General features: G+C 45.5%; 1 protein-coding gene across 2 annotated transcripts in view; it reads right to left on the minus strand.

The window, feature by feature from the left end:
* Positions 1 to 1,005: 1,005 nt before the first annotated feature.
* The window catches only part of LOC147426384 (Glycine cleavage T-protein family), a 101,481-nt gene continuing 87,010 nt past the window's right edge, over positions 1,006 to 15,476 (minus strand). For both annotated transcript variants that reach the window (XM_086498473.1, XM_086498474.1), the window contains 6 exons: positions 11,409 to 11,496; positions 9,341 to 9,406; positions 9,077 to 9,242; positions 8,063 to 8,146; positions 7,851 to 7,978; positions 1,006 to 1,210 (listed from right to left, as the gene is read on the minus strand). In XM_086498473.1, coding sequence (XP_086354599.1) covers positions 1,052 to 1,210; positions 7,851 to 7,978; positions 8,063 to 8,146; positions 9,077 to 9,242; positions 9,341 to 9,406; positions 11,409 to 11,496 — 691 coding nt within the window. In that variant the 3' untranslated portion in view covers positions 1,006 to 1,051. The remainder of the gene's footprint in view (positions 1,211 to 7,850; positions 7,979 to 8,062; positions 8,147 to 9,076; positions 9,243 to 9,340; positions 9,407 to 11,408; positions 11,497 to 15,476) is intronic.

A 15,476-nucleotide genomic window follows, 5' to 3' on the forward strand; every position in this document is an offset into this window, starting at 1 on the left:
CGAGAAGGTTTCGCACCTCATATACACATGTATACCTTCATAAGTTCAGAATAGTCTGAACTCATGAATTATAAGAGGGGATAAAACACTCACAAAACTACAAAAGAAAGGGACACAAGAAAACAAGGGAGAAAAAAAAAACCAAACCACTTTATTTGCTACTAAACAAAACTAGGTAAAACAAACCATTATTCACTTAAACATGTTTCTAGAAAAGGCATAAGCAAAATAAGTTGAAGCAGCTTACTTGGTTAAAACTTGAAACAAGTACTCATCTTTAAACTAAAAAAATTAAGACATCTTAAAGACTTGATCCTCGAAGTCAGACTCCACACAACTTCTAAAAGAACAAGTTCTTAAGTCCTAATGTAAGCTAAATACTAGAAATGAATACTACTACAAACCTACAAAGAAGAGGCTGAAAATAACCAGAGAAGTACAAAGATCTAAACTTGACAATATGTCACCTCAACTTCGCTCCTTGTCCAAACAGGAAGGACACTACCCCATAGTTTTTTCCATACACTCACGGTATTTGTCCTAAGGTTCGAAGACGTATTAAAAAATGGAGCATAATATGGCATACCATACTCAACTTGCAATTTTTTTTTGAAGTTTTATAGTGCCCAATTTTGAGGTGCTTTTGGCTTGAGCAATTACACTAGAGTAATCTGAGGTTTCAAACTCCTTTGATATTTTCTATATAGGTTTGAGATCACCATGAAATGGATATAATTTTCTTTAGTGTGATTTGGGGTGAAATGGTTCAGCCCAAGAGAGCCAATCATACTTATTCCAAACTTCCATACCCGCATGCGTATGAGTATGGAAAACGCATGGAAAAAACTATGCTCTACCCCGTTTTCAGCTAGTTTCATGCTACTCACAAATAAGATTCAAAGGTCCCATCAAATTTACTAGAAAAGTTCCACTAGGGATCCTAGACATGCATCAACATCGCTAAAGAGAAAATAAAACTTCAATATACCATTGAGGCACACAAAATTTAAAAGAAACTAAAATTAAACACATAAGAAGATTTGCAAGGCTGTCAAAGAGTCTGTCTTACAAAAGGTACAGTCTTTACCACCCCAGATTGTTCACCCACATGAACTTCTAGTCCTTGTCCCCCAGCCTTTTTTCTGATGTACCCAAGACCAAAAAAATCACCGTTTTCTGCTCTTGAACTGCAGCTCGTGACCTTGCCAACCTGAACAAATTCAACAGGATTGTCAACTTGCAGCTCATTGAGTAAACTTGAGCAATTTATTCGGCAATAATTTTGGCACAATGTTTTAGACCCTGTACATGAACAAGGTCTGTACAAGAGCCCCTCATATGAATGCTAGAGGTGTCGCAAGCAAAAAAACAAACCCACAAGACAAAACAAACTTATTGCATGTTCAGTGTTTTTGTATGTAGTATTCCATGTTAGGAACTCAAAGAAAATTGGGTCAATCTAATAATCATGTCAAGATGATTAGAGAGTGGAACGTCAATGACAAATTGCTACCTCATGAACAACATAAGATTCTGGACATACGAGAAAAATGAACTAGAAATACTCTCTATAACGAGTATCTATTTAAATGGAAGGATTGCCTTGAAGAGAGTTCAACATGGGAGAGATTATGCAATATTAGGGAATGGTTTCCTAGCATTCTTAAGGGTAAGATAAACCATAAAGAGCGCTCACTTGGACAGGGCCCACCGCCCACGTGTGAACAAGGGCCAATCCAAGTGGCACCTATCATGATCTGATACTATATTGGAAAGGACATGGGGTGTCCTGGGCAAGGGAGGCTGACCAGCTGTTTGTCACAAAATTAATGATGTGGCCTGCTCGCCTATAGAAGGGGACACCCAAAGCGAACCGGACAAAAACCTTCAGCGGTACTTTCGGGGGCACCTTATTTTAGGGCCCAAAGGGGTGGGTATAGCAGATCATGCAGGTTGCAAATTGCAGAGCTCACCTCTTGGCAGTTGTACTCTGTGATTGTCAATAAAAAAAGTAGTAAGTACTAAAAGGGGCACTAGACTGTGGAGCCAATGCATTTGGAAGCGGAACTCCACTAGTTCGTGTCCACTCCTCTCTCTGTGATTGTCAATAAAGAAAGTAGTAAGTACTAAAAGGGACACCTACATTTGCATATGGCCAGGATACAGTAGAGTACACAGATGCATACACATACCTTGGTGTGGTATTTGCAGGACCGAAGTTTACTCTTAAGAAAGCAGCGGATGCTAGATTGTCCAGAGCCTCTGCGGCCTTGGGAGGGTTGGAGAGGATGTGTTCACAAGTACAGTTTCAGGAACCACGAACAAAACTTTGGCTCTATGATACTGTGGTTGCTTCAGCTATGCTTTATGGGGTCAAGATTTGGGGACCATCTGTGGATCAGGATAATTGGAAGTCAATGGAGAGACCTTTGCTATCTATGATTTCCCGAATGATTAGAGCCAAGGCCTCCGTACCACACACGATTACCCGAGCGGAACTAGCTGCCCCTCCGATAGAAATTGAAGCTCTTACCAGATCAGTGTCCTTTATACATGGTTTGTGGGATACAAATAATTGCCGATATACTAGACTGGCCCTCGAATCCTCTCGACAATTAGCGCAACTATCCTCGTGGTTTCAAAGACACGGGTTCAGTATGGAAAGATTACCCCCCTTCCAATACTCTCTTGAGGCTCCATCACTGGCAATTACACAAACGGAGATTAATAAAATCATCCGTCAAGATCTTATACAGTTGGATACTAAGAGGACATGGGTACACCCTACACAAGAATTGGGCACGAAGAAGGCCGACTACAAAGAAAACTTCCTACAGCTATCTGAAGATGGATTTGTGATTCGCCCGAGCTACATGGATACCCACCTGTCTCATGGTTTGAGATGTGCTATTGGTCAGATTCGTACATCCTCACACCAGCTGGAAATTGAATTTGGCAGATTTAGGGGAATCCCACCTGAGAGCAGAATTTGCAAGTTATGCGGAATGGAGCCGGAGACAGAATTACACTTCATATGTCATTGCACCGTATACTATGAGATACGTGGGCATTTCCATTGCCTATTTAAAGAAGGCTTTGGACCTCTAGATAGAGTCACGCAATACCAAGATCAAAGATGCTTAGGCTTGTACCTACTGGAACTACATCGGCACAGGGATAATCTAATGAGAATACAAAAAGCACTACAGCCTCAGAGGCAGATCACAGATTTCTTCGGATCGAGAGAAGCAGGAGTGGAAGGAGAAGCAAGAGGCCAGCAGCCAGCACAAAGGAGTACCCACATTCATACCAAAGGCACCCTCATTGACAGGGCGATTGAGCTTAGGAAATCGAGACGACCACGACCGAGATGCAGAAGCACACTTCACAGGAGGAGACTACAACAAAGGATTAGAAGCATTCTAGCCAGACACCCAGAATGCTCCTAAGAAGTTTATTTAATACTTTGTATTTAATTTTTCACATTTATTTTCACACTTTCACACTTTTCACACTTAGTACTTTGGTACTAAGGTACCCAGACATTGTAACAGATTCACCACTTTTGTATCAGTTTGGTCTCATAGGTCATTCTGGCCTTTTGAAGACGTTAATATAACATTTCATTTCATTTCTCTCTCTCTCTCTCTAGCTCTAGCCCGTTCCGCCCTCTGCGACCCATGTCCCCCCCAAGCGAGGGCAGCCCTTGGGAGGGTGTTAAGACCTTAGCCCTGCCGCCCTTGCCTCAATTCGACAGGCCTGTGTTGCCGCTGCTGGTGGTGCTACTCACTTCGGCTGTGCAGTTCGACACACACACCTCGCCTCAGTTCGACACACACAGGCCGAGCAGCAGTTCTACAGAGCACCTCGACACAAAGCATTTCGACTGTGCAATGAGCACTTCGACTGTGCATCAGTCCGAGCAGTTTTACAGAGAGGGAGCGTTTGTTGCGAATTAATGAAGGATAAAAGATAAAAAAGTAAAGATAGTATCTTCTGTGATGGTTGGGGGATGAGGGGAGTGATACATGGAGTAGGGGGTTGGAGCTCTAGATTAGGGAGAAGATGCAACCCTATATGCTGAGGGTACAATCATGAAAAGAAAAATTTCATCATAACTCTAGCGCCATCCAGTACTATAGTCAGGGTGTAAGACAAGATGCATGGGTGGGTAAGGTGTGAACAATCCGCGCAAGATGGCGGCCGGATCTGCGAAGGCTCAGATGTGCCTCTCCTCCAAAGATCTGTAGTAGCGCTCCTCGATCTCTCTCTAGTGTAGTCGTGGTGCACTGCGTTCATGGGCATGTGGGCGTCCACTAGCTCGGATCTCCTCAGCTTGTGTCTCAGAAACCAAAATAATGTCATCCGCATAAAGCATAATAGGGATTGGTGTACCTGCCAAGTCTGATCCCTCTCCTCGTGCATATAGAATGTAGTTTGATATCTCACCAATGTAGAGGCCAAAAAGAGTCGGAGATAGGGGACAGCCTTGCTTCACACCAATGGTGTTGGCAATGGGATCTGATAGTCCACCTAGGCATCGTACTCTACATGTGACCTGGGCATATAGAGAATGAATGGCCCATATCATCTCCGATGGTATCTGTAGCTCATGAAGTCGCTGAAAGAATCTCTCTCTGGGGACAGTATCAAAGGCCTTGCGAAAATCCACAAAGCAGCAATAGAGCCTTCTCTTTCATGCCTTCGCTCCATCAATCAGACAACGAAGCACGAAGATGTGGTCAATAGTAAAGAAAGTGCATCCAAAACCCGCCTGTCCTAGTGCTCGTAGCCCGGATGCCTCTGCATATGTGCTAAGCTCTGCTTCAAGAACTGCCCCATACACTTTGGCCAATGTGCGACCAATCATGATAGTCCTGTAGTTCCCTAGGTTCATGGTGTCTCCAGCTTTGTGAATAGGCACGATGGTGTACATAGTCCACTCCTCTGGTAGTCCCCCAACCAAGGCATGGTTGAAGAGACGTGCTATCACGGGGGAGAGGATGTCTGCGGGCATAGATCAGGTACTCAATTGGTAGGCCGGCGTGGTCTTCTCAACGGCCATGCTGTAGGCATTGGATAGCTCTCTCCACCATACTAGATGTGAAGAAGGTCAAGGTAGCGGGCGAGGGTCTGATGACTCCGGGATCAATGGTTATCCAGGGATTTGGTACAAGCACTCTGCATAGTCATGCCATATGCGAAGGTCCTCCAATGGGGTGGTGGGGTGTGGCTCTCTGAAAATCCTCTATGCTATGGTGTAGTTTGTACTCATGAGGAGGTGGTATAGCTCAAGCTCATGTGCCTCCTCGAAGGCCCGCCGTTTATAGTGTGTGATGGCCTTCATCTCTCGTCTAATCTCGCACTTCGTGATTTTCCTCAATATTCGCTCAGCCCGTAGATGTCTGTATAGGTCTCTACACTCCCCATCGTACCATCGGTTCTACGGCATTGTCCCATAAGATGGAGGTTGGCCGCTGTGAATGGTGTGTGGGAAGCAGCTGAGGACTAAAGTGTGTAGGACAGCGGAGAGCTGGCTAGTGGTGTGTCTGGATCAAGAGAGTATATCCCCTCATATACATGGGATAAGTAAATTCAAGCCAGCTCATGTGTGAAATGTATGGTGGTGTGTTGGAGATAGGTGAGCCAGTGAAGGAAAGAGCGAGATATGCGTGGTCAGCCCCAATAGGTAGTGGTGGTATGGTGAAGGATGTGAGCAAGTGGGCCTCGTGAAACCCTGTTATAAATAACGAGAAGGTGTTGTGATCCTAAACGGATCAGATGTCGTCTGTATGGTGTGGGTGTAGTGATATCTGTGGAGGTCCTCTCTGGCCTTGTGTGCTCCATGGTGGAGAGTAGCTCTGGGTCGTCAAAGTCATAAATGTCACACTGTCTCCTATGTGTCTTGGCATTGAAGTCTCCCATAAGAATGACTTCTCGAGTACTCCATGATCTCCTCCCTGAGACATGCATATGGTGAGTGTGTGCCATCCTCCTCTTCCCCATCATGTGTGTGAGACTCCTCTGTCTCTCCTCCTCCTGTCTGTGCAAATCTGGATCCGCTAGGTGCAAAGTAGCAAATGGCAATGTAGAGGATGTGCTCCTCAGATAGCTCAAGCCACATCCACATGTAACGTGCGTCTGGGTCGCGTGCTACTATCTGTATCCTGCTATGGAGTGAGCGACAATAGAGGAATTCTACTCCACCAGAGCATCTAGAAGTGTTGTGTGGTGTACATTTCCTATGCAGAGACTCCCACTGATAGTCATGTACTCTACGTAGACCTCTCTCTAGGCTCTTGTGTGTCTCTCTGAGTAGAATGAGGTCTCGGTCATGCATCACCTCATCTAGTCTCCCTAGATGTGTCCACAAGGAACCATTGCAGTTCCATACCGCCATGTGTATCTCTTTGTGAGAGGTCTCATAGGCCGCAAATCCCTAGTCAGTGGCCTTGCAAGTTGCCATCAATGATCACCCAACCGTCTCCGTAGATGGCCCTCTTGCCCTCTTTGCGGGCCTCTAGTACTCGGGGCATGCATGCCCGTCGATGCTCAGTCTGCATGCATGTGAGATCAGAGAGGAAACTCGTCGACAGAGAGGAACACATCCGACCTACTACATTTTTGTGGAAGGATGAAGAGCACTCCAATCCTAGCGGGAATATGAAGAGAACTTGAAACCATCTAAGGATGCGGGAAGGTGATACCTTAGTCACCTACAGTCAGCAATTTTGGGATACCTTTTTTCCAGTTGCTTCGTTTCGGAAGGTCCCTTTCTGAAGCAGATGGAGCAGTATTGTTGCGGATTACCAAAAGGGATGCGGAGACATTGTTTGAAACAGAAGTCCAAGAGCATTCAGTAACTCATGGAACATCATACCTGCCATGGACACTTACTCCATAAAACTCATGCTCCCTGACTTATACAACGGATGAACCAGTTCCAAGTTATCTAAGAAAGAACCTTCTAAAGAGAAGAAAGGCAAGAAATAGAAGAAGAAATCCACAAGGCCTAAATTGACAGTAGAGCAGCATGCAAAATACTACAAAGAGGGCAAGTGCTATGGCAGTGGAGAAGTTTGAGGACATTCGAGCTAAGTGTCCAAATGTCCAAAGAAAGAATCAAAGGAGAAGGCAGAGGATAAACCGGAGAGTTCCAAAGCGGCAAAGGAGCGAGCAAGAAAAGGAAAGACAAAGGCAAGACTTGTTTCAGATTTCTTGGGGGGCGACCTTAGACCATGGGATGAGAGTACCGAGCTCTACAGAGCATGGGGCAAGGTAAGAGATCAAGAGGCCCTGATATTTTTCGATGGAGGAGCCATGGCCAACAACTTCATTTCACCGGAATTGGCGGCCCGACTCGGAATTACACCTGAAGAAATCTGACCACCGATAGAAGCAGTTCTAGCATTTTAGCTGGTGATTGGCTTCATTTTGTGAATTTTCAATCAATTTTTGAGCCAATTAACATCTAAAGTGAGTATATTTTTGGTGATCTAGGTAGATATTTGAAACACTTTGGATTATGTCAATATTTGGGAGATATGCAATGGTCTTTGCATGCTTTGGGCGGGTTTGTGCTCACTTTTCTGTCATGCCTGCACTTGCGTCGGCTCTACATGTGCATATATGCTCTTGTTTGCATAGTCATCCATGCACACATGCACCTATGCTCGCGCTCTTGTGTGAACAGTCATCCATGCACCAATGCACATGTGCCCAGGCCTGTGTATCAGCTTCTCGTTTGTCCACACCCCATGAAATTTCAAGAATTTGCTGTAAACCCAATGTTCTGAAGACTGTAATCAAACATTACTGTGAAAATGGTAATATTAAAGCATGCCCTATACCTTTTCACCATCAGAGAAAATAATGCTGCCTGGATCAACGGGCCCCTTCAATGCTAGCCCCCATAGGTGTTGCTTTACCCCTTGATATGTTACAAGCCTTGCTACTGTTTCTTGTCCAATATAGCATCCTGGTGAAATGGAACAAAGACCTTGTTTATGACAGACTTTGTCCAAGCATAAAAAATGCATCAGTTGATCAGGAATTTTTGCACCTTTAGACAGTGATATGGTGTCCCAAAGGCCAGCCTCCAGAACATTGAACTCATCAGTCAACTCCTTGCCAGGTGCTGGTCGTCCTGGAAGATTTGCACCAAAACCAATGTTCTAAGATAGTCTATGAAAAAAATTTAGGGTCTTTGCTGCCATTACAAGTTTGGAGCTTCTGGATGGCATGAAAATGATGGATTAAATTGTTGGGTTGTCAAACCCCCTAAAATTGTCACTTTTCCACGAAACATCACACGCATACACACTTGAATCGAGCATACTGAGTTTTTGTCAGGATTCCCAAGATGCAAGGCAGACTCAGCCATAAAGAACCCTAGCACTAGACAAATACATTAGATAGGAAAAATCAAAAACAACGAAAAGGAGAATTTCCCTATCAAGAAAAAAATAAAACAAAAAGTAGCCCAAAGCAAACATATGACTGGTTGAACAAACACCTGGAATAGACAGATACAGAGATAGGAGGTTTTCAAAAAAACTTAAAACAAGACAAACACACTCACATGCACACGACAACATACTCAAAATAACAACCGAAAAAGAATGTAACCCTGCCATCAATGCTAGAAAATAAAGTTCAGATCAAAAGACAACACTTATAACAACATACACATACTCATAGGGACACAGGTGTGTGACCTGGCCATCAATGCTATAAATGAAGTTCCTTAAGTCTGCATGTATGTGAAGCCTATCAAATGTGTCTGCAAAAGAAATCCCTCAAGAACCAAAATAGTTTGCATAAGTCACGATATCTTCAAAGTTCCTGTTCATGAAGTATTGTTGCCAAGCAATGAGAGAGAAGAAAATGCAAAAGCCAGTGAGATTGGCAAAGCACCTAATCAGAGTCCAATCATCTCCAACCATTAGGTATCCTGGAAGCTCTTTTAATGCAAAAGCTTGGCCATTAAGTTTCAAAATCTATCATAATCACACTCACCAATGAAAAGATAAAACACTCACGTGAAGACACAGCGAGAAAGATGTTCTTTCCAAACCTTTTTGGATGCGCAAGTGCTCCCAGCAATCTGCACCCATAGGAACCGCCCCAAATTTCAGTAATGTTTCCCAGACCAGACCAGCTGTGTCAGTTGACAGCATCAAGGAGTAGCCACTTTTTGAAAGCAGATTCCCTACTCCAACAGTCACCGGTGTTCCCTCTATCTGTAAAGTGTGATTTCTGTACTTAGAATTCTATATGTAGTTCCAAGAAGCACAAACATGACACAGAAAGGCAAGAGTTGACCACTTCAAAAACTCACTGAATAATGAAGATGTGTTCCATAAGGTTTTCCCACGATGTCCTTCATGTTAAGCTGCTCCATGAGCTGCCAAACAAAAAAATCAAAAACATTATAGAATGTTCTTAGAATCAGAAAATATGATCAACTAGAAGAGCATTCTAACAGGATACAGCAGCATTGGAATGTTAGCTTGCTGTTAGGTTAGAATGTGCATCTAATTGTCTAAGATTGTCTACTTAGATGTTTTAGTATTTTTAAAGACAACCCAAAGCAAGAACGCGATGGATTTCTAGTCCTACTGTTAGGGAAGTATAAAATCTTATGTATGTATGTGATATGTATGCTTTCTTTTTTTGGTAAATCCATTATAAATTTATCAGTGGGAAACCTCACAGCGAGGAAAACTCACCCAAAAGGAATAAGTACAAGAGATGCCATTGTTCAGTGCGAACTATGACAAGATCAAAAGATGTCTATGAACAAGGCATACGAGTAAGGATCAATCTATTCGAGAGAGACTATCACACAAGGACTGCTAAAGAGAAGCTCGAAAAAAGGGGAAGGCCTCTAGAGGCGGTTCACCGAGAACCAACCGGTTACAAGCCTGCCACACTGTCAAGAGAGCCCAATATCGCAGCCAATGAAAAAAGGCCGCATAAGGTCTGAGCCGAGTAGCAAGGATGCCAAAAAGCCAAAAAGATTTCCCAAACGTAAGAGAAGTAAAACGCGCTCGATGGCGGCCCGCAATAATATCCAGCAGTTGACGAGTGTCAGGACAGGTCCATAACAAGTGTCCTATTGTTTCCTTGGCAGCCCCACACCTTGTACATCGAGAGGATGCAACCCGATGCTTTGCCAACAGCTCCCCAACCGGTAACACTGCAAGCAAGCATCTCCAAAGGACAAGTCTTCTCTTTAAAGGCAGCTTGCTTTTCCAAACGTTGCTGAGTCTTTTTTGTTTCCGAGAAAAAGATCCTTCTATTAGTTAATGAAAACTGCCCATAGCGCTACAACCACCTCTGCAAGAGAGGGCTACAACAATCATGGTGAGGAGACTCTCCCAATGAAAAAACAGCATATGTACAATGAGGCTAAACCAAGAGATGGGAGGAGGGAAGAGCCACATAGGTGGACGGTAGTGCCATCTGAGCACAGCCTGGACCATAGTGAAGAAAGGCTCAGGAAGCCAAAGTCGAAGGAAAGCCTCTCTGCGCTCCCGCATGCGGTCAGAGCTGCCTTGGAGTCTCTCGAACTGTCCTCGAGAGTATGGATCAGCTCTAGCCAAAGATCCCGAACAATCTCTGCTGGTGGCCAAAATATTAAGCCCCCCCCCAACCCACAAAAATGCTTCAGAGTGAAAACTTTCTCCATTGATAACAAACGGAGCCCTTTCTTGCGGGAATTGCGCCACAAATGAGATAAAATATCAGACATAAGCGATGTGAGGCGAGGACAAGGCCAATGCAACAATGGCAAGTAAAACTCAACACAGACCATCATGACGCTCTGGACAATACGGAGACAAACATGTAATGGTCATGTGGACAGTTCCAATTTGCAAGTTGACGTTCACGCGTTGCATAACCCAATCCACTTGTTGAGTATTGGTTACCTTCCAACCAATAGGATACCCCAAGTGTCTAACAATCACATGTGGATCAAGAATATCTCTGGACCGCAAAAGACAGTGCCACTGACGTGCATCAAGAGGTAAGAGTTTGGATTTTCGGAAATTGACCGTAAGGCCTGCCGCAAGCCCAAATGAATCCAGTGCCTACATAATCTGTCGCATGTCATCCTGGTTATTGCCAGGCATGAACAACGAGTCATCGGCATAAGCCTGCCCAAGAAAGTCATTTCTAGAGGGTAATTGCAACCCGTGAAGATGACCAAGCGAAGTCAAATGATCCAAATGCAACAACAAGGGGTGAGTGGCAATGGCATGTACACACACACACATATTTTTAAGTGTTATAAAACCTCAATGTCTCTTGGTAAAGGTCTCAAGCAATATACACCGAAAACTATTTCTGGTGGCTACGCTCCTTTCTCTCTCAAGTCCACTATTGCAAGGATGGTCCCATACCTGATCACTTTTGCGTCCCATTATGGTGAAAAAGAATGTTTTTTCCGTGATATCCTCAATCTCAACCTTGTCTGCAAAGAAAATGTACCTGCATTTCCAGATAAGGCAGCCTTGCTGATCACATGCTTGTGAGGTCAACCCTAGCTAATCCAGATACAATCCAAGACAGAATATTATATATAAAAGACACTTAGGGGCCAGTTGGTGAGACATGACTTGAAACTGCATGATTTGGCATAGTATTTACAATTTACAAGTCATTATTGGGCCTGAAGCTTATCTATCACATCATCAAAACATCACTGCATGATTTGGCATAGTATTTACAATTTACAACTCATTATTGGGCCTGAAGCTTATCTGCCACATCATCAAAACATCACTGCATCATCACATCGAAGGAACTATACATTCCTATACACACTTTATCCACAAGTATGGAGTACTGGCCATCTTTACAACTGTGAATTTACAAGCTGAGGGCTGTAGCCAAATTTAGATAACTGGTGAGTGACAATTTTAATTGAAGCTACAGCTTATAAAGCAAGTGCAAACACAATCAATAGTAATCAGAAGAAAACAAGTAGATGCTTCATGATCGATTGATCATAGCCATAATGAAATTTTAAGGTTTGAAAATGTCATTTGAAGAGAAAACCAATAGTTCAGTTTCTTCCAAATAGTTGACTAGATTGTTTGACAGTGTGAATATTTTGCAGTTGGGTGATTTGCAGGAACATGACATGGAACTCAACTGGAAGGCAAGGAAAAGCTAATGTGACAAGCTTGGGATGTCAATTGTCAAACATCCAGCAAACTAACCTTGTGTTTGTGCGGACAGTGCACGAAGAGCTCGTTGTTTCTGCTCTCCCCCCGACCTGCACGCACCCCACACAACCCCACCCCGTTTATAAGTGACACGGGGTGTCACTTGAGGGATCTACGGCAGGGGCGCCGGATCAACGCGGGGGGGGGGGGGGGGGGGGGGGGGGGGGGGGGGGGGGGGGGTGCAAACTTTTATAGTACTGCACTCACAAGCTTTTCAAGCAAGCGTGACAGGCGGGCTGAATAGGGAGCGCGAGTCTCAAGCGGGAGGTGGTGAGGTCGAGTCCGAAGCGGGGGAGGGTGGGGACGTTACCTTTTTGCCATGCAAAGATGGGATCAACGGTGGATTAAATATCCACAGTAAATCCCTCGAGTGAGCCCCGTGACACTCATGAACGAGGCCCCCACCCACCCACTCGTGCTGCCCCCACCCATCCCAACCTGCCACCCGTGCCGTCTCTACCGCATTACCCGCAGCATAACCCCTCCCCCCCCCCCCCCCCCCCCCCCAACCCCCACTGTATCCGCCTTTCGACTTGCCGCTTGTATTCCTTCAGAGAGAGGGTTTGCAATAGCAAAGGGCACATCAGCCCCACAACAACCCCCCCCGCCCGCGCTTCAGCAAACATAGATGGAGGGGGCTTCGTCAGAGCCCCTCTAGGGTGGAGCAGGGGCCTCACCCGACCTAGTAGAGCCAACCATCCGACTTGCTCTATACCCAACAGAGCAAGCGAGCCTAACAACAGAGGTGGAGCGCCTTCGCGCCACCTCCGTCATCTGCAAGAATATCAGCACCCGACCCAGCAGAGATGAGGTGCACGACCTCCTCAAGCCCGCCGCCTTCTTGCAGAGGAGGGCAAGATCATCAACACCCAACCCAGTAGGGGTGGGGTGAACGACCTCCTCCAGGCCAACAACCTTCTTGCAAAGGTGGGCAAGATCATCAGACATACAGCTCCTCGGGCGTGGTTACTATCAAATCGAGTTCGAGACTCCTGAGATGGCTTCCAAGATCATTTCAATGAGCCCGCTGGCCATCGAGCAGTCAGGGCCTGCTGGCCATCCGAGCAGTTAGGGCTCATTTTCGACAATGGCGCCATGGTTTCACCCCAGCTTCAGATGTTGTTGTCGAGGAAGTAGATTTGCCCATTTTGGCTTGTTTCTTAGGCCTGAGAAGAGAGTACTCCCGGCTATTATCCAGGATTGATTCAGAGATTGGGACTCTCTTGGAGCCCGCGCGCACGGCAACTTCAGTCACTGCCAAGGAGACATGTATACGTACTATACGTATTTTGGTTCGGGACACCCACTCTCCCGAAGGTAGTCCTACCTATGGTGAGTGGTGGCTAGCTCTGCCAGAGCGTGGAGTATTTGGGTCTCTCGAACCACTGCTCATATGCAGACAGATAAGCCATCTCACAAAGGTTTTTCCTTGCAGGAGACCTTGACCCGCAACACATGCTTAGCCTCCCAAGGCTGGACAGACATAGCAAACAAAGACCTAGGGTGCACAGGCTGGAACCTCTACTAAGTCAGCTGGCCAGTCAGCTGATGGTTGGAGCAGGTACATGGCCGTCCCTGCCAGGTGGACGACCTACGACTGGCCAGCAACATTGGGTTCCTACAGGGAACCGTTTTGACCCTTTGCAGGTGGATATTTCTAAGGAATTTCCCTCCACCTCAATCTCGCCATGGCCAACCCTCCACACACACTTTTTTTTGTAAATCTGCTTTGATTAATTTACAAGTGGGAAACCTCAAAGCGAGGAAAACCCACGAAAAGAAAGGGATACAAAACACGGAGCACTATGAGGCTTCGAAGGCTAGAAACAGTCAAAATAAATGGTTTCAAGAGCGATGTCTCCAGCGTCATAGGCAAAATGCAGTGCTTGACCAAGAGATAATTTGAAATAGGGAAAGGGGTCAACAAGAGTGCCCTGGAACATTAAGGAGTTCCTATGATGCTAGATGGCCCACATAGTCCAAAATCTGACCCAGGTGAAGAACACCGCAAACTGAGATTGCTGTGACCAAAGCACTCCAAAAAGCCAAAATCGTCTGTGAAAAGAGCCGGAAGGAAAACGCAGCCGAAGAGCAGTCGACACTTGCCGAATGAAGGCTCTGGAGTGACGACAACACCACAGTAAGTGTGGCACTGTCTCGTCAGCTTCAAGGCATATGGGGCAGCGGCAAGGCGCAATATGCCGAGCATGCAACACACTGCCAACAGGTAGAGCTCCCACCAAGCACCGGCACAAAAAAACACATTCCTTCAGAGGCAGATGACTCTACCAAATACGAGACAATGTGTGTTGCCACCACAAGGATGACTCGGAAAGCGACCATAGCTGATTACCCCAATGCACAATCCATACATCAGACTGAAGAATGGCATAGACACTGGCAGTTGAGATGCAATCCAATCTAGTAGTAGCCAGATTCCAATCAGAGAAGCGAGAGTCTTCATCCAGAGGAGGAATGGGCGAATGAGCAGCAAGCATGTTTTGAATCTCCCGCCAGAGAGGAGAATAGTGAAGACCCAACCGAAAGCGGGAGACGGCATCAGCGAAAGAAAGAACATAACCCGAGTCATCAACCACCTGATGCACCCACAGATTCCTTTTTGGGAAAGAAAATACGCTTGGCGAGGAGACCGTTGAACCAAAGTCGAAGCAAAAACCCTGCTCCAATGCAGACTCTCCAAGCGAAGAAAGTTACCCCCAGAGGATTGTCGACCATCCCAAGCCAATTGCGAAGTGACAACCTTCCAATCAACAATTAGGAAAGAAGTAAAGGGACATCCAGGAATGTGTCCTTCAAGCTTCCCAAAAACAACATCCCAATAAGTCAGTTTCCAATGACCGAAAGAAGGGGTGACAATGTGCGCACATAAATGTGTGACCATGAGAGCCCAGGGTTGCTGCTGCTCCATCAAAACTAGCAACAACATAGCTTTCCGAGCCAGAAGATGACGTCTCAAGTCCAAAATATTCAACCCTCCAAGCCGCTTAGGAGAACACAGCTTGTCCATAGATAGAAGCCGAATGCCCCTCTTGGTAGACGAGGTCCGCCAAAAATGTTCTAAAATATTGGACATGAGAGACTGCAAGCACAATCGAGGCCAGGATAACAAAGGTAAGTAAAACTGCACATAAGCCACCAGGATGCATTGGACAATCCTGAGACGCACATGAAGTGGCCACGTGGACAATTTCCAATAATTCAACTTGGAATGTAGACGTT

This window comes from Adiantum capillus-veneris, chromosome 24, assembly GCF_014529385.1.
Source record: "Adiantum capillus-veneris isolate H3 chromosome 24, ASM1452938v2, whole genome shotgun sequence".
NCBI classification, from domain to species: Eukaryota; Viridiplantae; Streptophyta; class Polypodiopsida; order Polypodiales; family Pteridaceae; genus Adiantum; species Adiantum capillus-veneris.